This window comes from Fulmarus glacialis, unplaced genomic scaffold (genome assembly GCF_000690835.1).
Source record: "Fulmarus glacialis isolate BGI_N327 unplaced genomic scaffold, ASM69083v1 scaffold5848, whole genome shotgun sequence".
Lineage (NCBI taxonomy): Eukaryota > Metazoa > Chordata > Aves > Procellariiformes > Procellariidae > Fulmarus > Fulmarus glacialis.
Window position 1 is genome coordinate 9,472 of NW_009230034.1, and position 27,373 is coordinate 36,844.

The 27,373-nt window shown below is 39.4% G+C and overlaps 1 protein-coding gene across 1 annotated transcript in view; it reads left to right on the plus strand.

The window, feature by feature from the left end:
• Positions 1-1,559: 1,559 nt before the first annotated feature.
• The window catches only part of LOC104081352 (fibrillin-1-like), a gene marked incomplete at its 3' end in the record, with an annotated part of 96,680 nt that continues 70,866 nt past the window's right edge, over positions 1,560-27,373 (plus strand). Inside the window, exons 1-5 of the mRNA XM_009584068.1 lie at positions 1,560-1,690; positions 4,753-4,835; positions 5,760-5,858; positions 12,571-12,666; positions 14,261-14,356. Coding sequence (XP_009582363.1) covers positions 1,560-1,690; positions 4,753-4,835; positions 5,760-5,858; positions 12,571-12,666; positions 14,261-14,356 — 505 coding nt within the window. The remainder of the gene's footprint in view (positions 1,691-4,752; positions 4,836-5,759; positions 5,859-12,570; positions 12,667-14,260; positions 14,357-27,373) is intronic.

Consider the following 27,373-nt stretch of genomic DNA (forward strand, 5'->3'; position numbering starts at 1 on the left):
TTGGGTTGCTCATAGCCATGTCCACTAAAGTTTGGAGTATCTCTAAGGGTGGAAATTCTTGATTCAATGGGAAAGCTGCGTAGAGCTCCAGTGGAGTCAGCAGAGCTGGGCCAGTCCGTGCTTTTAGCATTTACTCTGAGATGCTGAGAAGTTCAGGAAGGTACATAAAGCTGTTTTACAGCAAAAGGTATAGATCTGGTCATGTGTCTCTGGAAAATGACTAGTAAAAGCTACTCCTCTTCACATTCTGGAGCCTTAGCTACTATTTCTTAGTACATTGGTTATATTCAGACTTAGACAACCACATTTTTAAGACCAGCCTGCCATTTTTTCAGGTACAGCTTGTCATTCTTTTTAACTCTCGGTGCAAGCATGGAAGCACCACTCCAATTCTATGTGGAAATGATCAGCAAATAATTCTGAGTACAGTTTTAGCAGGTACCAGTGTTACCCATGTAAGAAGAAAAATAGGCAAAGGCTTCTCTAAAAATAACTGTTGGCTGATGATGTTGCTTTAAATTGTATCTCTTCTGCCAGAATATTGGGTCCCTACATTATGTTAAACATATGCTAGCCACTGCAGCCAAATAGTTAATAGAAGTCCTTCATTAAACGTTTTCTTGCAAGGAAGAATCCCTGTGTGTTTTCCTAGGGAGAGGAAAAGTGAGTTGAGGGAGCGATTATAAACCCTTTGCAGTATCTCTGTGTCTCAGCTCAGCTGTAACTGGTGATCAGCTGTCTCTCTTACTCTCTCAGCCGCTCTCTGCCCACTCCGTCTAGTCTCTCTGTCTAATTTATTTGAGACCCATGCTTTCGGTTTGATTCAGCCTGGGTTACGCCAGCGTTGGCCGGTGCATGGCAGTGCTGCTGACAAAATTTCCGCCTGAAACCTTGCTCACAGCAATGCCAGAAACTCTTCCTCCCGTGGGAGCTGCAGATGGGCAACGCTTTCTTCGGGAGAGGGCTGTAATTTCCTCGAGGGGTCACAGGCAGGGCAGAGCAGGGATGTACAGAATTAGCACACCCCCCGGGCAGGCTGCAGCATGGGGCTCCGACTGTGTCTCTGCCAGGGCCCTGGAGAGGACAGCCACAATGCTGGAGGTGCCGCCGCCGTTCCTGGGCTGGGTGGTGTTCCCCGCTGCCGGCTTTACACAGGGTTTTTGAACACCTCCTTCACTCCTCTGGCTGTCACTTACCCTCGCTGCCTGGTTATATCTGATAAGAAGGCACTGCCAAGCTTGGCATAATTTGCTTCCCATCATTTTACATTTGTGTGCCTGCTCCACAAATCTGCCCCCAGTTGCTGGATAATCACGTGCAATTCGGGAGAGCCAGGCAGCCATTTGTCCTTGCTGAGACAGGGCACTGGGAGCAGGAGTAGCAAGGGAGGGATGGACCCGTTGGTCCTTTCCGTGAGGTGATGTCAGTGTTGCCCCGTGGAGAAAGGAGACCATTTATTTGAGAACGCGTGACAGGCAGAGGCTGTGCGGCAGCCACAGCCCAGGGGTAGCACAGCGCTGAGCTGGGGTGGGACCACGTGTGTCCATCTGAAGGAGCTGATGCCGCAGTCCTGCCCGGGCTCCATCCCCACGCGGGTGGAAAAAAAGCTTGACTTCGTAACGGGGGTGTGGAGGTTCTCTGCGTTTTTTCCTGAAGAAGAGTATCTTCTAGTTTGGTGCGCGCAGATGCTGTCAGCCAGACCTATCACTCTCAAGCGTTAGTTATCAGAATTTCCAGATGAACTTTTTTCTCTCTGCTGATCTAAGGCTTTTCTAGTTGATGACTAATGTCTTTTGATAATTATTCAACTCATTTTGCTGCTGAATTTGTGCTTGCATATCATTAATCAAAGACGTAATTTCTTGTTTATTTTGGACATCTTTGATGAAACTCTGGGCATCAGTCATACTGCCTCTCAGCACCATACCATTACAAAAATCCTTTTATACTTCACAAGTTCATAAGTGACTCTAGAATAAAGTGAGAGACTTGTCTTTTTTAAATTGCAGTGGGAACAGTTTCGTTCCTGAGATGCTCTCTCCCTCCTCTGGGCTTTGGAGTGAGAGGAAGGTGCTGTGGGCACCACAGGTGGCTTGGGCTGTATAGGTGCATTTTTGCTTATTTTACCATTACAAATCAGGTTTTATAACTGAACTCTGTTTGTAGTGCTGTTCAGGAAAACAGTTTTATAAGAATATAAAATGCTTCTTTAGTATTCATAGCCTATAATATCAGCAGCTCTATTAAACACACCAGTGGGTAACTGTTTAAAGTAAGTACCGTGATAGAGCCTTTACAATTTGATTGATGGTTTCCGTGATTTTACATGAGGTAAACTGTTATTCCCTTGAATACTTTATTTATTTGTTTATGGGGATTTATTGCTGCAGTGTCTGATCACCTCATAAATATCAATGAATTTAGCTTTCAAAATTAACTCTTTTTAAAGACATTTTACAAATAGGCACAAGTAAAGAACACTCCCTCACTCTCAAACAAGTAGCGTTCAGACTTTAATATAGGTTTCTTTTATAAGCTAGACAGCAGCTTTCTGACGAAAAAGTGTTCCACTGGAAAATGCACTTGTCAGACTCGAACTGTTCCATGGAAGTACAGTTTGATGACTTTTTTTTTTTTAAAGCTAAGCACACTGCATCCGAATTGGAGCTTCTTGGGTGTATGGCTTAGCCTACCCTGTGGACAGCCTCAGGGCTCCCAGGGTCTCTGACTTCATGGTTGCTGGCGCATCTACGTTTTCCAGAGCCCCATTTTGGAAACAGATTTTAAAAATCGGGTTTCCCCATGGCACAGAAATCTGCTCCTGACTCTTAACTTGGACCAGATGGTCCCCAAAGCCGTGTACTTGCCGAAACTGAAATTTGACAGGGTACCTAAAGATCACTTTATGGTCAGCTGTTTATAGATTCTTACCAACCCAGATCGGAAATGGGTAGTTTGTGCCTGTAGGTTGTAACAGGTAGCAACAAACCCATTCTGTCTGTCTTAGTAAGTTCCATTATTTCTTCTGACTGGAGAAGGTGAAAAGCAATCTCACTTGTCTGCTTGCCAGTCTTACTTGGCAGATGATCGTGGAGCAACATTTGGCATTGATGAACAGGGAACTCTAGGAAAGTTACATGGTTATAGCCCTGCGGGGAAGTAGCTGACATTACTAAAACTGAATACATTGGAATTATATGAATAAGACTTTGACTCTGTAACACTAGTTGCAGGAAGGGAAAAGGGCCCTGCAACAAGTCCAGTTGTGTTGCTCACATTCACCTCGGTTATCACTTTGTAATTATCCAGAACCAGTAGAAGGTAATGGTAGTGTTTGCTTTGACTTAAGTAGTTTCTGGCCAAGCACTTAATGAAAAGACTAAGTGTCTGATTACACCGAAGTTGGTGTAATCAGAATACTTGAAAGTGCATTAACAATGCAGATCCCTAAATAAATACCGTATAAAAGTCTTGTTAGTTAGAAAACGTGCATAAATAAATGTTTGTATATATCGAGATTATTTGTCTTAAGTTGCCTCTCCATATGAGGTAACTGTTGTTTACTTAGACGTTGCAATACTAGAGATGAAAAACTTTTTGAAAGACCAAGGACAAAATAATAATAGAAAACCCTTCCTAAAACAATAAACACTTTAAATCTGTCTCTAATCTGTATACAGTATTTTAATAAAGCAGTTTCTAGGAAGTACTAGTTTGTAGCTAGCTTTAGTTGCATTAATCTATTGAGTAATTGCTCACAGTTTTAATAGAGGTTGTAAAATTTTCCTCTGATAAGATTATTAAACATACAACAAAAGGAGGCACATTTTCCCATTTTTGAAGCTATTCTTACTAGCTTTACTTGCATGGATAGTTGCATTAAATAAATAGGACAAGTTAGATTAAAAAAAAAAAGCTTTATTATCTGTGAGGGGCATAGAACCGTTTCAACTTTTCTATTTTTACCAATAAAATCACGATAGGAATGGTGTCATGTCCTGTCAGCTTTCATTGTAAACTCTAGTGATACAGTTATTTGAAAGGGTAAGTGTGGATGAGAGGAATGGGTTGGAAAGAAAAATTCCTATGGATCCATCATTTAAGAAGTGCAGTAGGCAGTAGGCCCTTCATATTCATTCAACAGGACCCTATCTCTCTACGTGCACCCACATCCTTGATTTTTTTGATAGTAAGTCATTTTTGCTAATGAAGCATTTACATATTTTGGCTCATTTATTTAGCTAATGTCATGGTTGGCATGTTTCACTCATACATACATACATCGTTTTGCTCATGGACAAAACAGGGAACAGTAATAGTGCTTTAGAATAAAGAAGAGAAAGCAACATGAAGCTTAAAAATTGTCATTCAAAGAGCACTAGATTTCCTCTGTGTTCACTGATGATGATGGGTGTGATCCATTTTGTATTTAAATGGGAGTTTTGCTCAAAAACCCTGTATGCTACTTTTCCAGATATGGGGTGATATGAGACAAGGTTTGCCCATTCTCTTCCTGTTGTTCAGATGTTGCTGATTTCATGTCATGTTTATAACGTAATCTTCAATTTGTAAAAGTGTATGTTACCTAAAAAACCCAACAACCAGAGGCATACAGTTCTGCTAAAAACATACAACACTTCTAGATTTAATTATTGAAATGTATATTGGAGTGATTTACTTTTTCCGTTTTTATGCCTCTACTTTTAAAACTTATTTCTGAGTAAAAATAAGAATTCGTCCCTTTTTTTCCAGACCAAATGTGTGTGGATCACGTTACAATGCTTACTGTTGCCCTGGATGGAAAACTTTACCTGGTGGAAACCAATGCATAGTCCGTAAGTTAATCCAGTAATGTGTTATGACTGAGGTTTATCTTTGTCTCTCTATGTCAGGGTATTTTTAATTGTATACCAGAACTGAAATGTGTTTCTATATGGTTTCAATAGCAGCTATACATCATTTCTTTACCATTTTAAATATATTAAGCTAATATACAAAGTTTTGTGGGCTACAATACAGTGATGCGATACCAGTATTTAACAAAGGATTAATCTCATCCACATGTTGTGTTTAAGTCTGTGGTAAAGGGACCCAAGGGGTGTGTGGACTCTCAGGAGCGGGTAGCTGTGGAATATGTTAATCTATTTAAGTAAATGGAAGGAGACAACAGCATCAGGCCAGCAAGTACATTTTCTCTGCTTGTTTGGACCATATCCCTGAAATATATATGTAGGGACATAAATATATGCATACATACATGATAGTGCTGTATGCATATTCGTGTGTAATGGTACAACGTACTAGAAATAATTTTTAAAGGCACTTTGCCTAAGGCTGATAAGACCCTCTCCAGAGATACTGAGGCAACGTGCTGTCAGATGGGAATTATTACGCTCGTGTGTGTCTGGTGCAGAAATAAAGGGAGCATTGTAATGCTGCCTCAGTGCCATCCTTCCTCCAAGAGTAGTCTGGTAAAATGGACCATAGTTTCGCTTTTCTAAGGAAATCTCCCTGTATTTAGTGTGGCCTGTGGCATGTTCCCAGGGCTTTTCATAACAGATTGTGAAGGTCTAGATTTTAGCTGTCCCCTATAGAGGTGCAGATGAACAGGCGGAACTGTTTTGGAATCTGTTGTATGCAATTTAATGAGTTTGTAGGTATTTATGTTATGGTACCGAATACATATTTTCTATCATGTGTTTTTTATGTGTTTGGGGTTTTTGAAACATATTTTAAAGGCATTTATGTTTTCTTCATAGCAATCTGCAGACATTCCTGTGGGGATGGATTTTGCTCTAGACCAAACATGTGCACATGCCCAAATGGTCAGATAGCCCCCTCCTGTGGTTCAAAATCAAGTAAGTATTTCTTCTGTGTCTTTGATACTGCTCTTTTGAGTCTGTGAAGCTACTAAGGTATGTAAGATAGTTCAGTGGTTCAATATTTAAGACAAGTAAGCTCTGAGTCGCCAGATGTACTTTTACCACAGGAAAGAAAGTGTAGCCTCTTATGATGAAACTGAAGAATGACTCAGAGACTAGCTATTGGTGACACTCTTTTTGGCCAAATTAAAACCAAATTAGTTTTATTGGAAACTATATTCATTTGCCAGTTTGTAACACTAATTCCAGTCTTCCTTGCTTTCTGGAAAATGCCCTATCTCTGTTCAGCGCTAGACATGCATACATGCACATACAGCACAAAGGCTGTAATGATAGAGAGATGACTGTTGACAGTTGGCTGAATTTGACTTGCTTTGTAATTCTGCTCTCATTTTGGGGGTTACTAAGCCAGACATTAAGCTGTATTTTACATACATAGGCCTACAAGTATTATAGCAGTTCCTTGCCAGGCTCAATACATATCTTCTGAATCTAATTGCTGACCTTATTCAGGTGATACTTCTGTAGGTGTTAGAGGTACAGAACTAGTCAAGGTTTTTAAGTGGAATAGCTTTTCATCACAAAAAAACAGATGCTTTGGAAATGAAACTTTTCAGAGAGATGACTTTTCCTAGAAATGTTTGGATTTCAGGTTTTGAAGGAAGGTTCCCCAGATCCAGAAAAAAAAAAGTAAAATTAAATTCATTCAATGAACCAGATAGCTCAGTGGCTAATCATGGGTAGAGTATCTGATATGAAGTAGGATTTTGCTTGGGATAGTATCTCAGTTCATATCTGAGATGCCAGCTGTAATCTCTACTGTATTCTCATTTGAGTATTGTGCTTCTCTCTTAAAATGTAGAAGATTTTGATTTTTATATAAAATGTTATGTTTCTGGGAAGAATTTTGGGGGAAACTGGTTCCCACAAATGCCCATAACTATCTGAACAACATATTAACGAAGTCAGTGAGGGATGCACTCAGCTCATGTCTGTAATATTATGCAAAATGGTCATCCTTTTAATTCTGAATATCTTTTCAGACTCAGTGTGTGGTCTGCTTTGCCCCTGTATTTTTTACCTTGCCATTTTTTTTGCTTTCCTAGTTGATAAGAGTTTTCCCACGTAACTGACCACTTCAGCTTGTGGCTTTAGCATCCTTTTCGTGCAATAACAGTGGAAAAACAATAACAACTGTGGAATGTAATGGAATGGCATGTACTAAAATGGTAAATATTGTTCTTTGTAGTTCAACCCCTTTCTCAGGCTCCTGTGATGTCTGTTAGGGAGAGGCCAGCATGAGGAGGGTATGGAGCTACGGAGCTCCCAGACTGCTGGAAGGAGGAAGGGTGCAAAATGCTGCACAAATGTGTGTGGTGTTGCATTCCTACTACTGTTTTACCAGGTGCATATACCTTAATCCTGTAAGCCAGTAAAGTATAACCTTCTCCCAAGTCCCCTTCAGGGTACAGAAGGAGACATATATCTGTTACATGTTTTGGCACCTTTGTAAAAGGCAGGAACGAGTGGGCCTTAGTATTACCTCATTTTTTTCTTAGGCCACACTGAAGTATTTTATGAGTCAAGACTTAAAAGAAAAATAGAGTATGAGTAAAGTTACAGTTCTTCTTGTGGTTCTTTTTCTGAAATGTTCTACCATTGATCTCCATAGTTTTAGCCTTCACTGGAGTTGCACAGATAAATTGGTGCAGAAGGTCTCTACTACAGTTTTTAATCAAGCAGCTTCTAAATCCTATATGACGTAGCTGTTTTGGTTGTTCACAATTACTTCTCCTAGCTATGAATGTTCTACTAATTGTAAGCTTTAATCAGTGCTGACGTTATTTTCCTTACATTGCTATATAGGTTTGCCCACTTTTAAATGTTGCTTTTCTGTATACGATATAAGTATTAACACTTTACAAATAGACTTAGCAGTTGGCTTAAGAAAGATATTGTTTATATCTTGTTTAATCGGTGCAATAATTTAAGATACATTTTGTGTAAGTGGTCACATCACCTTTATTTATTAAAACAAACCAATTCTGAAAGCAAAAGTGTCTTGAGTTGTTCTAGAGAGAAAAGACTCTACTGCCTCTGTGCACTCTTGTGTAATAATGTTTATGACCCAGCACCTCATTAGGACTTATAGAACATACACTTTCTGTAAGTCATTTGCTTTGTTGGCACTGTAGACAAAATCCCACTGTAGACAAAATCCATGAATGCGTATTTATACAATAGACCACAAGGACTTAGATCTGCTATTAGGAAACAAAGTAAACATAAACATAAAAAATACTGTTTGACACCAAAGGGTTACTTGTCAACTCCCATTGGTAACAGTTAATATTTTGTCAGAATATGCATTCATGAAACCTTACTTTAATAATATATTTTAGCAAATAAGAAAAAACTTATTAAAATAATAAAAAAAATCAAAACTAGATGATACAAGTTTGTCACATTCAAAATACAAATAACAAATATGAGTGAAAATACCGTGATTTCTCAGGATTAAATGAATATATGAGGTGTGTGAGTCGTCTTTTGGATATTTTAAGCTACGTGTGTCTTTAGTACTTAAGGAATCAGTATTATAGCATGTACAACCATAGGCAGAAACCGAATTCATGGTGGCTCTTATAGACTGGTTGTCTGCTGGAATCAAATAATTAATGCAGATTGGAAAGCATGTGGATTGGAAAGCAAAACAAAGCCTTCAAGTTTGATTCTTACACAGGTCAGTTGTTGGGACTTTTCTGGTTACGAGTCAGCTTTAGGAATCTGATTCGTGGTTGAAAAGATCAACCGGTGGTTTTCTCAGCAGGGATTTTCGTGACATCAATGAACTGGCTGGCTAAGTAGTGGTTATTTCTGTGTAATTAGTGAATTTTTGGGTATGCTTACAGGAGGCTTGGAGATAAGATTGCCAAGTGTGGAGGCATCCCCCCCACTGGCTCTGATGTGTGGGTGGCTCTGACGCTGCAGGTGCATGTGTGGGGGGATGTCCTACACCTGCGCCAGCTCTGTGGTGGCTGCTCCGCTGCTACCTCCCAAACCACCCGGGCCACGGCCGCTTCGGCCTGTTTGTGCTGCAGCCGTGGCCCTGGTTGTGCTGCAGACATATCCTGCGATCCTGCCATGTTGTTGGAGTTGCTGCTCTGCCCCTGTGGGAGCCGGGGGGGTGAGTGAGGAGGAGGAGGGTCTCTCCTTCAGCATTAGGCACCCCCTCGCTGTCCCCAGGGTTATGGGTCAGGTGTGTCTCTGAGCCCAGCCACTGGTTTTGCTTCCAACCTGTTTTACTCAGAATGGCTTGGGCTGGCCTAAACAGGGAAGGCATTTGCTGATCCGGCTGTCTCTGAAGGAAGGGAGCTGTGGCAAGAGGCAGTGAGAGCTGTGGTGGGTGCTGGAGGTGGCAGCTGGTGGGAACAAGTGTCTGCCCCTCCGGCAGGCTGGTTACGCCGCCTGAGTGCAAAATGGGGCCTGCTCCACTCCCCCTGCGAGCAGCTTCAGAGGCAGCAGCCGAGGACTGAGGTCTTCCTCAGAGACCACGTGCTGCGAAGGGGAGCTGGAGCCTGGGCCCTTGGCTTTGTGCCCTGGGATCCCACTCCTCGGAGTGGTGTGGGAGATGTCCGTTCAACAGCAGTAAAACCTGGAGCTCAGCCCTTCCCTTGTATTCTGCTGCTGTCAGAGGTGGTAAAAGATCTTGAATTTTAAATGTTTCTGGAGTTTTCAAGGCTGCTGCGGGTTTTCTCAGCACCCCGTGCAGGGCTGCAGGCCCGTGTCCCATCCCGGAGCCAGCTGCCATCTCTCTCCTGAGTCAGTCACTCGACAGAGAAAGCACGCTGAGCATCTGGGATGCAATGAGACCGTCATTCCATGTTTACAGCTCCTGGCAGGCAAAGCCCTGCGTCATGCACGGCCGGGGTTGGGAGTGTTTCCTCAGCAGTGGCACAGCGAGATGAGAGGCGGCCTCTCCTCCCGGTGCCCGCCGGCCGCCCTGCGGAGTGCCCACGGCCTGAGGTGCGGGGCAAGCGGCTCCGCTGGCTTTCCCACCAGAGGATCGCAGAGCCTCACGCCTCACTTTTTTGGTTTGGGATCGCAGAGTAGGTAGTATGTGTGTTACCTTTCGGCTGCTTGGTGAGCTCCCGAACGTTTCGTGAGCGGTTGTGGTGTGATAGTGCTCTTGGTGTGATGAAGTCTTCGCTCAGTTTTTCTGAGAATTTATTAAGAAAGTCGGGAACTGTTATGCTTAAGGATGCAGCTTGTCGTTTCACTTTGATAAACAATGCAAATGTTGCCCACACACAAAGCATGTGTGGGTGCATTTGGTCTCGCTGGCTCTTTTGCGGGTTTATAAAGCTATGTTTCTGCAGTTACTCCTGTTTTGACTTCAGAAGTTTCCAGTGCAGACTGTTCACAAATTGGACCCGAAAGAGAACAATAGTTGATTAAAAGCATTAATTTATTAATGTTGTTAACATTTCCTGTGGATGCTGAGATAAGGCAAAACTATATGCATTGATTTAGCCTTATGGTAATTCCTCTGCTTTTTCCTTGAGTCTCTGTCAGTGTGATACCTTGGAACAGGTTATTTCATTTACTGGAATATCTCCGCTGACATTAATGAAATTGTTGATACAGCTGAGAAAAGAGACTCTGGACCTGCATTAATACGCTACTTTTCAAAAATGCAATCTTAAAATCATCATCTGAGCTCCAGACAGCCTTTGCATGTGTTTCTATAAACTTTTGGAAGGGTAGTATTTCAGAATAGTCTGTATGATTTTGGAAATACTATTTTCAACATTCCCTCAAAAGAGGGCAGAAAATAAATGATTAGTTTACTGACTGTATGTCACTGATTTTCTTGCATGGTTATAAGGAAAAAAGCTCACTGATTTGAATGACTCATTTTAATAAAGATGACTGGGTGTCCCAGCAGTCTCCCATAATGATTTTAGTTTAAAAAGGAGGAAGAAATATTTTACCTTGGAAAAGTTCCTTTAAGAAGCAGTAAGACAAATTATGGAAACTCTGTGTGTGTGTTATGTGTAAAACCACTCCTTATCCCAAAATGGGGAAATATACTTTACTTTTACTTGAACAAATAATACGAAAATCATCATATAAGCTACTGTTAACCTTTTTATCTCAAATGTAGTTCAAACTATTTAAATGGCTTTGGTCTTCATGTGGGAATGGAAATTAGCTCTTGGCATAGCTTGCTCTAATTGAAATCAGTTTGTGGTTTTTAAGTTCCTTCCCTGCTTGACAGATGATATCATTTCCTATGCTTTTTGTAATCCCCTCTGTTTTTCTAAGATTGTACAAAGCTAAGTTGAACTACACATTTTAAAGTACTATACACCTTTTTCTGACCTACTTAGGACATTGTCCAAAAATCTTCACCAGATATTCACTCTGTATTTGCAGACAATTTTACTTTTTGGTGAGGAATGTTAGTACATTTTTGTTGCCTGAAGTACTGAAGTACATCCAAAGTAGAACAAAGATGTATCATAACTATTAGACACATAAGAAACCTAAGATACAGTTTTTACTTTTGTAATTGAAGAATTAAGAGTACCAGTGTTTTAAATGCTAGATTGTGTTAAATCCTTTCTCCAATTGCATGTTTAACTTCTGTTCTGTGGATTCATGTTGCTATAGAAGGCAATACAGTTAAAATTATTATTTCTACTTGAAAATAAAAATAAAATTCCATTCACATACTTCTGAACTGTAAAAAGCCAAATGATGCTTAAGGGCTTTCTGCAACAGGAAAAATTCCGTGGTTGGCATGGCACCTGTCAGCAGCAGGCTCTGATGGGACATGCAATTTCTGTTTCTCAGTCCTGAGCATTTCAGACAGCATGGTGTAGGTATCCAGTGCTCCATCACAATCTACTGAAATGCTGATCTGACCATAATCCTATCTGGGGAGGAGCCTTTCATGTGGTTCCTGTTAAGAGGGAAACCATTTCCCGGCTGTTTACTGGAGTGCCTGCCCCAGTTCACAGCTGTGTCGGACAGGGGGACTTGTAAGGAGGACTTCACTTTGTGGGGAGGCTTGCCCGCTTTTCTATGGCTGATGAAGAGCCTGACATACTTTAAGTTGTTCTTAACCTGTAGTTAAAAAATATCTTTGTCCTTATTACTAGAAAAATGCAGCACAGACTTTTATGCTTTACTGGCATGGGACTTAAGCTGCATGTTAATCGTTATAAATGGTGGGGCTGCAGCTGAGGAGAGCGTGCTGCTGCTCCCCTGCCTCTGCTCCTTGCAGGGGAAGGTTGTTGGCTCTGGGAAATGCTGTCTATGAGCTCCGCAGCCCCCAAGCATAGCAGCCAGCAGCAACTTTACCTGGAGATGGGCTGAGCCCACAGATGGCATACAGAAAGAAATTGGTCTGTTATTTTTCCTTTTCATGCAAGAAGTCCTACCTGGGCAGATCAGCTTCTGGTATTGCATGTGTTGGCAGAATCGGGCTGTCTTCAGGAGCTTCCTTATATGCTTCCCTTTAATACTTCCTTCCCCCATTGCCCAGATGATAAGACACTCATGCCAGAAGTTTAGTACTTTTCCCTTATTGATGGCCTTTTCTCATCATTGGAGAGATGAGAAACTAGGAGACAAATTCTGTGGTTTGATTTAACTGAGGAAAATCTTTTTTCCTTTTAAGTACAACACTGTAACATCCGGTGCATGAATGGAGGTAGCTGCAGTGATGACCATTGCCTCTGTCAGAAGGGATATACAGGAACACACTGTGGACAGCGTAAGTACACTTTTATTCATGTAGATACTGTGTATCATTAAGTAATTCTGGGATGTGTGGATTGGGCACCCTTTAGCACTAAATTTCAGCTGCTGTTGAGCTTGTTTTTGATCAGGTACAGTGGAAATTTACAGGAAAACACATGACTTTGTAATGAATGCTGAGTGAATGCTTTCTGATCAGGACTATTAAAATAAACATCATGTGAATTCATAATAATTGGATATAACTTGATCCTGTAGTTCTCACACTACCATAAAATTCCCATTAACCTCTAGGGCTTTCCACTTAGAGCAACAGGCCATACATTTAGAATTTACGTGGGATTCAGTTTTCATCTTATAGACAAAATTAAGCTTTTTAATACAAAGCCTTGTTTTAATTTCAGGGGTTTGCTTCAGACTTAGCTAATATGCTTTAGGAATTTTGCTCATTTTGATGCTTTCTCATTAATGTTGATCGGCATATTTTTGATTTCCTCAATCAATCCTGAGCCAACAGCATTCCTGGATCCGCTGCTTGAAATCTCTCCCAAACTGACTCTGGTGGTCTCTTGCTCTTCTTGGCTGGAATGCTGTGAAGAAACTCAAATAAGGATGTAGACACTGCCTTTAACCAAGGCTGTCATGTTGCTATCTAGTGAACTATTGGTCTGACAAAGAAAATGTGTTTAGCTCATTTAATGAAAACCTTTTGTGCTCTGTCAAAATCAACGGCACACTTTACATGAACTTCAGTGGGACCAGGAATTTACTCTAATAATCTGGAAGAGGATCACATGGTGAAAGGATTAAGAACTGTATTTCTGCCTTCTCTGTGAAATATCAAGTGGATAAAAGAGGATAAATGGAAACCTTCTTTCTACTGAAGTGAATGTGAAACGGAACAAAGAATAACATTACTCAATGAGCATCAAATTGTATTTAAAAGCCCTTTTTCATATGAATGTTATATTTACTAATTATTTTTGAGAGCAACTGCTTTTGGAGTTTATTATGAGGAAAATTGGGTTCTGAATCTAGTGACATCATCGTTCGGGGAAGAGTATCTTGGATTAACTTAGTCAAAATAGATATTGATTACATTTTGCTGTCCTATTTGATAGCATGAGTTATTTAACATCAGCAAACAGCCTTTTAATAGTGGATTGTTTTTCTATTATGGTAAAGGAACAAATACATTTTAAAATTTGCTTCTAAATAGGGAAAAATTTTGAAGATCTAGAAATGAAATTTTCTTCTGCACCTTCTATCTGCAATCTCTACTATTTCAGTGTTTCTTTATTGAAAGTTTGAAAGAGATGTTATTTTGAAGTTACGGAATTGTCTAGCCATCCCAAAGAGAAAGGCTTTGAGAGGTCAGAAGAGCTGTGATTGTTACTGTATTTATATTATGCTCCCTTGAAAAGATGAATTCATGATACTAATGAGGCCAGGAAATAGGAAAAGATCATAAGGAGATTCTGGAAAATAAAATATCCTGTCCTGTTATGTTTACCATTTTTACCAGTTTACCTGAGCTGGTCAAGTACATACCTTCATGTCTTTCTGGAAATAGCTCAATAAAGATTACTTTTGTCTTCCCCCTGGTACAGCTGTCTGTGAAAATGGATGTCTAAATGGAGGGAGATGTGTGGCTCCGAACCGATGTGCTTGCACATATGGCTTTACTGGACCCCAGTGTGAAAGAGGTATGTGCCTTAAAACTGTGGAAAAAAATTGATGTTCCAACTTGCTTAATAGTAACTTAAGAATACTTAAATAGTAATAAGAAATCAAATATTTAAATAGTAATATTTTATTGCTGTCTATGAATAAAGTAAGATAGAATTAACAGTCTTGTAAAATGCAACGTAAGGAAGCTTTACTGAAAGGAAAACTCCAGTCTAGGAAAATTGTGGAGATATTAGTTATGGAATAACACAAATTAAAATGGTAACAACTTTCCTAAATGGCATTTTTAGTGAGAAAGAAAACTTTATCATTGATTTAAAAACAAACATTCAATCTTATCTTCTTTTTTTTGATTTTTTTATATTACAAGCGTTGATTGGTATGATTTTAATGGTTAGTTTTTCAGTTCATGGTAGGTTTACCAAGTGTTGTTTTCTTTTCCTGGGGCAAAAATCCCCATTTATTTACTCTTAACAGTAGGGTTGTCAAGCCATTGCGTATTCTAATCTATAGTTGAATTAATTGGATTTGTTTTTGTTAGTCTCAAGGCTGAAAATAAATTTTAAGTAGCATTTTTAGCAATATGTGAGCTTCATAAGGATAGAGGCCAGGATGAAACACACATGCAACTGATTAAGGCCTTTCTTTTGTTTACTTTTTTGCTATGAAAACACTCCAATGGAAGAGGTGGCAAGTAAGAAATATTGATAAGTGTTTTTACTCAAACTTCAGTTTCTACGTCATCAGAAAAGCTCTTTGTATCTCTGATACATTTGCTTGCCAATGATAAGGAGCATCTTGCCTCTGTCTTTGGCATGTTTTGTTTTGGCAGAGTTTATTCAGTTCTTCTTTCCATTTTGTACAGATTTATTGTTATCAATTTTAGCTTTTTATTTGCGTATCCATAGTGATAATCACAACTGTTTCCAGATGAAAACACAGCTATACCAACTGTCTTATCTGGTATAAGGATTTTTTTCAGGGTTATTAAACCAATTTAATGGCTCATTTGAGAGAGATATAGTGAACAATGTTTAGGTATAATCCTTCTGTTGAATTTTGTAATATTAAAAATAAAACATTTTCATTTATTAGAGCTATCAGTTGATCTGTTTAGTTGGAAATTCATGCATAATACTCATACAATAGGTTGCATTATATATCTATGAAGCTGGGACAGAATAGACATTAATAACCTGATTTTGGGCTTGCATGTAGGGGATGTGATTAGCACATGAAATTTCTGTCAGTGAGCGTGACAGATGATCACTGCTGTTGGTGCTGCACCTGGAGTAATGGTTGGCTTTTTTATATGGGCAGCATAGGTGGGTGATGCAGAGCAACAAATCTTGGGGGACCAAAACTTTTCATTCTGTGCTAGAGCAGACGGTAAGATGAAGCAGGTATTTCCTGCACTCCCTACAGCAGAGAAATTGCTGTATTGGCACTGTGCGAAGCCTTGCCAGTTGTCCACTCAAATGTTGTAAAAGTAGTTCAAACTGATGGTAAAGTTTTTCTGAAGATTGAAAAGTAGCTCTGTTCTGAGTCTAGGGATCTCACTGCTGGAGAGGAGTAAGAGGAATGGAAAATTAGGTTAAAAATCATAAGGCTTTATAGGTAAAGAATGTACTGAATATTACTGCAAAGGCTTTGAATTTCACGCAATGACTGCTTGTTCTCCATGGGTGAAGGATTTGAGGACCTTCAGTCCAGTGAGGAGGTGTAAAGTGCAAGTTCAGAAGAAGATTTTTCCATGGTGCTTTTATGTTGCCTGATCTGGGACCAGTTTGACTCCACCTCATTAGGGCAAGTTTCAAGGCTGAAGCTAACAGCTTCAGTCCTGTCCCTCAGAGCTCCTGCCTTGTGTTGGGTGGAGTGAGAAACTGATGACACAGAGCCATTTGAGCCAAATCACGTGGTCATGGAATCGCATGCATGTTACAATGGCACAATTGAGGTGGAAATCTGTGACTTATATGCCTTGTCTATACGCAGTTTTTACTTAGAACATGTGTTTGATTCTATAGTTATCAATAAAAGAGAAAATAGACATTAATGAGCTGTAGTATTTCTGGCTAATACTCACTGCAGTGTTGAGGCCAAATGATAGTCATATCTTCCTAGAAAACTTCTGAAATTTGGCTTCTTCTACAGAGATTTCCTGCAGCCTCTCTACCTAGCTGAGCTAATATGTTCCCCTCCTCTTAAAAGGGTGTGGTGGGTTTTGGTCCCAGAATTGCATTAGGCCATCAGAAAAACTTTTTTCTGAAGATAACTTTTCAAGTATAAGCTAATGTTGGTCTTAGAATAACTTGCATTGTTCAGCACATGCACCTGTGTGGTCATTAGGGAGTTGTCTGGCTGCATATAATTTTACACATCTGTCAGCTAAGTAAGAGGTCCGTATTTTGAATCTAGCTTTGGAAAGTTATGTGGATTTGTGACATTCCCTGGTGGACTTCTGATGTATATGTGGATGGATGTTATCCAGTAAATTGACAAAATTCATGCTTTGTAGAGTAAAACTGTGTCTTTATTGGAAAGAAAAAAAAAGGGGGGGGGAAGGAGGAGAACAAAACAAACCCAAAGCATCTCTATGCGTGGAGGGGGGAAAAAGCGGGAAATTACTCAAGAGAAATAGTCTCTTAAACTATCCCATTTCTGGGGTAAGTGGGAGAGGCAGATTGTTTTGAAAACACCATTTCTGGATATAAATGCAATGTGAAGAGATACGGTTTTGTGGCATGCACATTCTCCATCTGTTTGGCTGTGGTTTGACTTCTGGATTATGCCATGCCACAAGCTAACAGTGATGTAAGTAATTTACTGCTGCGTATCACGCAGTGCTTTTCTCTACAAGCATCAACTAATAGTAACAGTCACAGAGTGTTTGTGGCACGTATGTCACAGAACAAAGAATATTCCAGCCTTTGCTGCATATGTCGTAGCTTAGAACTGTCTTGAATAAAACAGTGTTGAGGCAACCAGATTCATGGGGGTTATTCCAGTAATCTGGTATGGAAAACAATTAAAATGTTGCAGGTGGTTGTAGCAAAGTTGGAGCCGGTTTCTTACATCCAGAGGCAAGTTGTGTAGTTCTATGTCTACTGTTTTAAGTACTTGTTCCGTACATTTGGTCCATATTTGTAATACAAATTAGCCTGATTGGTATTACCTCAGTAAATGCTGACCATATGATTGTTAATGAAGACCTACAAGACTTCTGTGTAGGTCAATAGCTTCAAATACATGCACAATGAACGGGCTTTATCTGGTGAAAGACCTGCTGCTTTCACAGTGCAGCAAACTCCATCAAATTTGTGGCATGAGTACTTTTATGTATTTATTCAGTCATTCTTTGAGGGGGAAGCAGCTGGCCTTGGACAATTTTGGCACACAAATTGCTTTTTGTGTGTCTTAGAAGTGTTAATGATGGTATAAAACACTATAAACATGAGCAAAAGGGATTTTTAGATTCATTATTATCAGTGGAGTTCCTCTTCATATTCTGGGAGTGTGTACCCCGTCACTGGTGAGATATGCTTCATCAGAGCTGGACTGATAACTGTAGCATGGTCGAAAGTGGTACACATGCATCATTAGCTCCTAAGCTGTTGTGTACGGTGTTTGGCACCTTTCCAGAGCAGGGGAAGCCTCCTGGGCGTACTGTCAAGTGTATGCAGGTGTATCATAAGTACAGCAGACCTGGCTTTTCTGTGGGATAATGTTCATCAAAAAGGTGAACTTGATATAAGCTAACCAGTAAAAGTGTAGTGGAGTTGGAAATGCTTCTTACAGCAATTTAAGGCGCATTTAAAATACATAGCCCAGAAAGGAAAATATTTCATGGATATTGGCTCAGTTAAAATGTGAACTTCAAGGATTCCTTCTGGAAGGTGCTGAGTTCTCTGGCTGCAATCCAGTGATGGGCTTTGACATGCATTTAAATTCAAACCTGACATGCCAATATGCTTAAAATTACGCAAGTGCTTAAGGGCCTTGCCGGATTTTGGCCCAAGCTTTCAGAGTAGGTTAAGATCTGAGAGGTGTACTCAGCTTTTAGCATATCATTTAGTCATAATGTTAATGAAAAGAAATCACAGGTAACAGAAAATGAAGATGCAAGCAAAGCAAAATTTCTTCAACTAGTTAAAAACTGGATGCCATCTTTACGCCATTTGACTTTTAATGCTGAATAACTGGAGTGAGTTACAGATTCTGCAGTTGCTTTTAGAGTCGCTGAAGAGACTGAGAGCAGAGACTTACCTTACGTTCCCCTGAGGATTATTCAGAACAGTGACAGCTCTTTTTATTGTCTGTAAAAGAGCCTAGGGGATTTAGCTGACTATGTGAGATGCCCAGGTTTGGGTCGTGTGAAAACATCCCTATGACATCATGCACTTTACGAAAGTCCAGAGGAAAAAGTGATGTTAGAAGCTCAGCAAGATCAGACATCCCTATCAGATTTGGTAGAAATATGTCCTCCAAATTCATGCATAAAAGCTTTCTTGACTCTTTGAATCTGTTTTTCTTTGGACATTTGTATGATTATACTTTAAGAGGGTGAATTCTATATAATATAAAATTGTACATTGTTGTTATCCTTGTGTTGCAAAAATGCAATGAAATGCGCTTTTCTTCTTCTGTCTGGATCCATTTAGAGGAACACAGTGGAAGCTTAGAATGTGTTACAGCCCTGTTTGTTTATTTGAATGCTTGTGACAACATCAGGGGCTCAATCCTGCTGCATTTTGGAGTTTAGCCACTCGCTTCACATAGGAGCAGAATTGGGCCTGATGTAGTTCAAATATTAAAAAAGTACCACGTGTGTTTTGTTTTTTTCTGGACTCAGAATATGAGCAAACGATTGCTTTTTCTTCAAACAGAGTCGTTTCTGTACTGCTCTCTTCATGGCAGGAATTTTTGCATAATTTTTAATTATATTTGGCCATTATTAAAGTTCCCAGAATTAATGCCATATGTAAAAATATCTTTCCCAGAGCCTCTCTATGAAAGTGCAGCCGCTGAAAGTGGTCGAGAGTAGTGTAGTGCTGTGTGTGTTTTTTTCTTTCTAAATATTACAACGAGTAGAATGTTTTCACAAAGAGGACACTGCACCCCTTAGTGTGCCCCGTCTCTGGTATTTAGTCTAAATGGAAAGTAAATAACAAAGTGTAGATAGCAGTAAAAGTATGTTCCCAAAGCCTTATGTTGCATTTAAAGTCGTATTGCAGCATATGGTAGCTGGCAAACATTTGAATAAACTTGATTTCTGTAGCTGTCTTCCAAGAAACACATCTGTTGACATAGACATGTAGTTTCTGCAGCCCCGTAACATGAATGCATGTACAGTATCACAGCAGCAAACTAAAGGATGGTTAAGCTTGAAGGCCTGGAGTAAGGATCCTTGCACACCATTTTCCCCCTGAAAAACGAAAAATGGCCTCAGGCTGAAAATAAATATATTCAGTCACAGAGTGACATTTTACTGCCTTTAAAATAATATTAATACATGTTGCCACCCTTGATGTCTTTAAGTTTTAAAACAAAAATTCAGCATCAGTGTCTTGGGTTATCTTTTCTATAAAAGAGGTTGAGATAAATGGATGAGGAGTTTTTTAATTTTTAAAGTTGAAGCTGCAGCTTAATGGTGGAGGAGTCTGCAGAATAAATGTGTGTGATTTAAGGTGGGAGAAGTCTGCCCCTGCAGAATAATTATGTGTGATTTAAAGTCGTTTGTAATACTTAGCAATACAATCAATAGGTCTCTGGATCAGAACTCAGTACTAAGCTCAGTCTGTTATTTAATGCCAAAAAGCATTTTTAGGATCTTGTGTATATGAAGGTTTTTGTCCATTGTTCTGCTCCTTGCAAATACACCCAATAAACCAGTCCTATGTCACTTGCTCTATACTTTGTGCATCTCAAAATATCACATAGCAAGTTTTAAAATGTTTCTTCAAATGTATGCTTAAAGCTTAATCAAGATCCATAAATGATTCAGTACATATGGGCTTAGGTCTCTTGTGAGATGTGAGGGCTCCAACTTTTGTTCATGAAGCTGAACATTTACATTTTGTTCCAAATTGAGTTTTGATTTAAGTCAAACAAATCCAAATCCAAAGTTTTTATTCAACTATTTGGCAGCCCTTTCTGTATTTCCATGCCTTCTTGATTGGCTGCTAAGGGCACTGACCTTTAGATGTGCAGTAAGGTATTATTTGGACTTTGTTTTGTTTTGATTTGATTTTAGTTGTAGCAGTGGAGGTGCATACAAATTTAATCACAAATTGAGGAGCCCGTATTATGGTATAAATTATAATACAAACATTTGAATGAAATAGCTGTGTTGTTCTAATCTGTAAGATTTGATTCATGCACGTAGGACATTGAAGGGACTCACATGAGAATCACTGAGATTGTTCTTCTGGTACCACAGACAGCTTTGTTGTTGAACCTGACGCCTACCTCCAGGTGTGCTGGAGGCCTGTGCCATGTGTTTGCTATGCAATAAATTCAGTTCTGCTTTCATTGCAGACAGGAGCTGAACCTTGCGCTGGCTTTGCTCATGCGTGGTACTTGCTATCTGCCTTGTAGTGTCTTAAGAAATGACGAGTGGAGGCCTCTGCTTTCATCAAAAGGTTTTGTTGAAGTTATATACACAAAGAGATGTCTATGTTTGTTTGGTTATGGGACGTTAACATTAATACAGATATGACTTTTATATACACAGTGCAGGCAGTTGAAAGATACAACTTCCCTGAATGGCTTGCATTGCCAGATCTGTGCTCTGTGGAGCTCCAGGGAGAACTGGGAAGAATCTGTCTGATGTGTTGTATCACGAAATTCAGAATTTTTTTTTGTGTGCGGAAAGATTGAGTCAGCTTTTATTGATTTTGGTTGTCATTGCAGCAGGTGTTGCATTTGAGGCCTTCTGAATGAGTGTCTTCAAGCTGTTCTTGCTCTCTTAATATCGTTGTAACATGCCCATTTTTTAAATTTCAGCTATTTCCCAATTCCTGGATCACTACAAAACTTGGAGAACATAAAATAGTTGGGCACAACTAATTTCTAATGGAGTTTCCATAGAAAAGGTGCTTTCAAAATGGTGACTCCTAGAGTTGAATATGATACAGGGAATGAGTAAATGCAGCTGAGAACTTATCTAACAGTGCCCACTTAGCCGTTTATGGAGAAAGATTTTCCTTCCTCTCTGGGCTGCAATATATTTTGATATAAGAAAGCACAGCTACCTGAAATCCTTTCATTTGTTACAGTGAAAATAAATGTTTTCCTTGCGAATCACCCTGAAATTTTATATGAATATTTTCCATTCATACCTTTTTTTCTTATTGAGCTGCTAAGCTGAAAGTTTTTGTTGCAATTGCAACAGAAAAAAAAAAAATAGCAGTATGTATGATACCTCAGTCAAGTTTGTGTTATGGACTTCATTTTTTTTTTTTTGTGTTTGTTTTTTAAAGTGATCTAAAACTTTCATGATGGTTGGTTCTAACAAAGAAAAGAGAACCTCTTTTAAAACAGCATGGATCATACCTAAAGCAATGATAAACTGACAAAGGCATTTCCAAGTAAAACAACTCTTTTATGTTGGTCAGCTGCAAAACGCTAATGAAAATGCATCTTAAGCAGAGGTGCTCAAAATGGTCAGTGCAACTGTTTTGTCACATGTAAGTTGCCTTGCAACATATTTGTAACAGAGCTGATGTAAAAAATCAAAGCTTTTCTGAAGTAAACTGTTACATTTAGAAAAATATCTCATATCCTATCTCAGTATAAAAGTTGCAAAAAGTTATAGGAAATAACTACCTAAGAGTAGCTGTAAGGACAGTCACATTCATGCTTCCAATTGGCCTTGAGAAGTTCACGAATAATGACCGAGTGGTTTTTATTTTTTTTTTTTTCAGTGACAGCTTGTACGGTTTGGCACTCTAGAGAAACACTGTAGGAAAAGAAAAGAGGCCTAAATAAGGTCTGAAAAGAAAGGAGTCCTAAGAAAAAGATCACTCTCCAAATTCCGCTCTGCTGTAAAATAGAGCCTACCTTTGCACTCCTTATCCAGAAAAAACTCCTTTTGGAAAAAGGCAGAATTTCCTTATGTAAAGAAACCGAGATTCAATATTTCTCTTTGTAGACAGATATGTAAAGGCTAGGGATAAGTAATTAAAAAAAAGCATGAAAGTTATTAAAAGTGCACGCGCGTGGGTGTGTACACACATATATACACATATGGTTTTATATTTTAACAACAGAAATACAAAATCTTGTAAGCACCTGATTTTTGGTTGTGATCTTACACATTTACTATGTGTCTATTGCGGGTATTACCCAGGCTAAACTAGTACAGGTAGGTTAACATAACTGCAGTCTGCTGTGCCATAGCCTTAATTTCTTTCCGTGGTGGTGTAATTCAGATTACAGGTCCCATTCTGAAGGGGTGGCCTCTGCACTGTTTTCGTTGATCCTGAATGTTTAACTTAGCATGTGGCTGTTTTTAAAAAGCATTTAACTCAAGTAAGTCTGGCTTACCAAATGATCTTGGCCATGTCTTATAATGGCCCTGTCTTCATCATTTACGTTTTTTTGCAAAGTTTACCCAGTGCTCACCAGGAGTTTCAGTCTGTCCCCATTTCCTCCTTACTCCTTGGGACGAATGGTCTGCTGTGATCTTCTAATGCTTCTTCTTCCAACACAGAGGTGCTGACAGTCATAGGGAAACAGGAGCTTAGCAGAAACCTGTATGCTCGCAGTTCTTGCCTCCTTGGGGAGGTGGTGGCTGGTGGCTGATGCTTTCATCCTGCACCACTACACACAGCATGGGACAAAGCCCTGCTCTGCTGTGCTGAAGCAGAAGGGTCCTTGCTGGCACTGCAGCAGTGGTTATAAATTCAGTGGTATTTTATTAGACTTACCATTTTCTTTTTTGTTTCTGTATACACAGCAATGTCTTAGTGCTCTTTGGTCTCAAGATTAAGCCATCAGTTTTTGCCGTAAGTCTTTTTACATTGGCCTACTGCTTACAATGGCTCGACTGAATCTATTGATAAATGAATTTTCAGCAGGGCTGAAGTCAGTTTATCTCCAGCAAAAACAGGCAGTGTGCTAAAAGGCACATCTACTATTTAGTGGAGTGACTCCTACCTATCAAAGAATGTATTTACCTTTTTTTAAAAATAGAGCCATAAGAATTACAGGGGAGAGAGGATAATTTCTAACAGTGTTTCAGCTTACAGAATTGCTTAGCGTGGAAGGGACCTCTTGAGATCATCTAGTCCAACCTCCCTGCTCAAACAGGATCAGCTAGAGCAGGTTGCCCAGGACTGTGTCCAGCCACCTTCTGGAAAATGTGTTAAAATATATGTTAGTCTGTGATTTGTAAGACCTCCAACTGTATCATTCAGACCTGCTAGCCATTTAAGGAAGATCCAGTGCTAACATTGTCAAAGCATTCGTAGTCCTGGATGTTTTGCGTTTTTTCTTATTTGTGTGTTCTACTATCCAGAGGGTGTTTGTCCTGTGGCAGCAATTGATTGAGTGCTGTGAAATGAAAACACATGTTATGCTGATAATTTCTAGTGTACTTGCCTAATAAAATTCTAAAAATGGAAGAATTAGATTAAAAATATAAAATAAGCTGACAAAATCACAGTGGTTCATGGGATGCGGGATAGGGAATGGTTTTAACTCCTAGTAACACTAGTAACTACAGACCCACTGTCAGGGGATTTTCCTATTTGCACTTGACACTGGCTGTACTTACCTGCTTGTCACTTAAAACAAAAAGATGGGGAGACCCATTAGGTACTTGACTGATAATTTCACCTGATTTAGGAGGAAAATGGGTCCCTCAGTGATGGGAGATTTTAGGATCTCAAAAGCTCCTATGTCTGCTTAAGTTTCTGAGAACTACAGCAAGAAACGAAACAATAAACATACAGTGGAAAGAGCATGCTGTGCACTTTCTTCAAAGTGCAATTAAGATGGATCTTAAAGTGAGACAGCTTTAACTGCTTCTTCAAGGGCCATTGGACTAGTCTCTGTGCTGGAATAATATGTCCAAACGTCTTAGTTCAGTTGAGCAGTACAGTGACAGAATACTACTTGAGCTTGAAATGTTTATAAGAGGTAATAGTAAAACCAGCAAGCAATGAATTACAATTGTCATGCTGGGATATGATGAAAGCCTTTATGAGAATCTCCATGTCCCGGTGGGACAGTATGGGTGGTAACTTGGAGAGATTCGTAAAATGGTAGTATGACAGCTTTACAGTCGGATTAATACAGGCTTCAAAAGAAACCACAGGGTCAAAAATTACTTCCAGGCTGCAGGCTTTAAAGGCAAAAAGATCTACCATTGAAATGGGCAGTTAAAAAAGAGGTAAGTGATACATAGCTGTGAAAGGAGAGTCGATGTTAGATTACTCGGGCACCAATAACCTTTAAGATAAGATATAATTTAATGATGCAGATACTATGTCTGGAATTGAACTGCACCACACAGTGCGAATTATTCCAGTTACTTGATTCTTGAGGTGAAGAGTAAAGGAGTAATAAGAGTACAATTTGTGAGCTTTTTGAGGGATTGAAATAAGGAGAGGGTAATGTTTCAATACACTGGAATTGGGTAGACTTACAGGGGCTCATACAGGAAAAAGCAACAGAAACAGGTGAGAGGGGAAGATAGGCGAGAAGAAGATGGCAGAGGGGATCTAGCTAAATAGTTTTCACACATCTCAGGAAGAGAGCGTTGAAGGCAGGTTGAGAAGTTTAGACTGCTGCTTGGGCAGGGGAAGCCCAGTGGAGATGTGCATTCCATTCATCTGAACGGCTCTTCTAGTAAAAACATTGCTAGACACAAGCACAGTCCAGGAATGGCAAATGATGAATGACTTAGCAAGCTATCTTGCTGGGTATTTAATCTGTATGGTTATCTAAATAATTTGAAATGCTTCTCTTGGCCTGAGCCAGGCTGGGCAAAATGAAGTGCCATGCATTAAACCTTGTGCTATTTCAGCTCTCAGGTCCCAGCAGGAACCCAACAAGATAGGGCTCCATGAAAGGTGATACTATATTAAACTAACAGTACAAGTTGTATCAAACTCAGTTCCAAATTCAATACAAAAAGTTGTGTTTTTAGAAGGCATTTTAAGTCTAGCACTAGCACTTCAGTCACTTGCTGATGTCAGTACAAAAAAAATGCTTTGTACAGCTGCTGACTGCAAGGAAGATGAGAGGTTAAGTTGGGTTAGCGGAAATGACGTGCAGTGGAAGAAGTATTGGTATCAGAATGTTTATGGAATTTGTCATTAAATAACAGAAGTGTTTAAATTGGAGGGCCAATTTAAAGCGTTCCTTTTAATAATTTTTTTCCCTATTTATGTGAAATTGAAATTATTTACAAAGGTGTACAAGGAAACATTAATTTCTTCCGCTCTTAAAAAAAAAAAAGTAAAGATTATAACAAATCCGTCTTAGTCTCTTACTGTTCAAGTCTTCTTGAGCTAGGGCCTGAGCCACCAATGTGTATTAGAATAATTCTGCCATTCTTACTACAGTTGATTACGGTGCTCTGTTATAAAGGGTGGAGGCACTTGGTTGTTCTCCAAAGAAAGTGAGTAATAATTGACCTAATGTACAGAGCACATGAATAACATATTCTTTTGGTAAGAAATTTATGTTTTACAGGGTGTGCTAGAGTTCACATCCCTTTTTCACATCTTCCAAAAGGTTTTAAAATACTCAGCTGCTCTATTAAATTTCTAATTCAACAAATACTCAAATACAAAGTATGCATTAGATAAAGCTCTTGAGTTGAATCCAAACATTGAAAAATCTTTTAATCTGCCTTGAAAACAGCTGTTTAGAATTTTGAATAGAAATAACAACTTCCTTCAGCCTATGTTGTTGATGTCTACTTCAGCCTCAAGCTGGGAGGAATTTCTTTGTTACTCTGATGCAAAGTCTTGCTGCTGTTACAATGATTCAACAATCCCCAAAACATACCAGGAATGGTATCCTGGTCCTGTTTGAAATAAATTGTAACACTTCCTTTGAATTCAATATAATGGCGGAGAGACTTACTCACAAGACTTGAGATAGTTTTGACACTTTAATTGTAGTTGTCTGGAGTGCAGCTACAGCAGGTGTTATTGACATCTCCCACTACTGAGAGACTGCCACTGTTCTTCATGTTTGTCTGCTGAAGGAATTATTGATATGAGAATTGTGTTTTTTACTGTCTGGAATAATTTAAACAAATTAGATGCATTTTGTGCATGTGCGCATGGATCTTCTATTCCTTGTTGATAAATACTTGGGTAATCTTATAAAATATTATGCAGTGACTCTGCATTAAATACCACAAATGAAATTTCTAGGCAACTGCCCATTGTGTCCAAGGAAATACCAAAAGAGTTCAAATGGCTAATATTACAATGAACATCAAAAGCAGTAATGATTTGCCACTTACTGTAAACTATTGCCAAAACCCTGCAGGGAATGGCTTACATTTATTCTACAACTCTCATTTTGCTATGTCCAGAGGGTAGGTTATACGTGCATTTCACATACACATACATGCGCGTGCGCATATCGGTTGTATATTCAAATATTTGGGCAGTATTTTAAACTCAGCAGTAGAAGTCTTATATTGCTTAGAGAAGTGAAGCCTGAATGAAACTTCTCAGTAACTATGGAAGTGATCCAAACCCTACTCATATCAAAGAAAGGGACGCCCAAAGACTGGGACAGGCTTTGAATGGGGAGTCAGAGTTGACATGATCAAATTTTGTCAGCCAGGTTTCAAGAAGGTGTGCAAGGTTATTGAGAAAGCAGTTAGCTTTGTGCTGTGTTACCACACAATACTATCAATCACTGATTTTGGATAAAAGAAGTGCTCAAAGGCAAAAGCTACAAATATGAATGTGTTTTAGCAAAGAAGACCCTGTTATCTGTGGCTGTAGGGTACAGAAAATATGGAATTCAGGATGATGAATAAGAAATATTCTAGTGGAGTA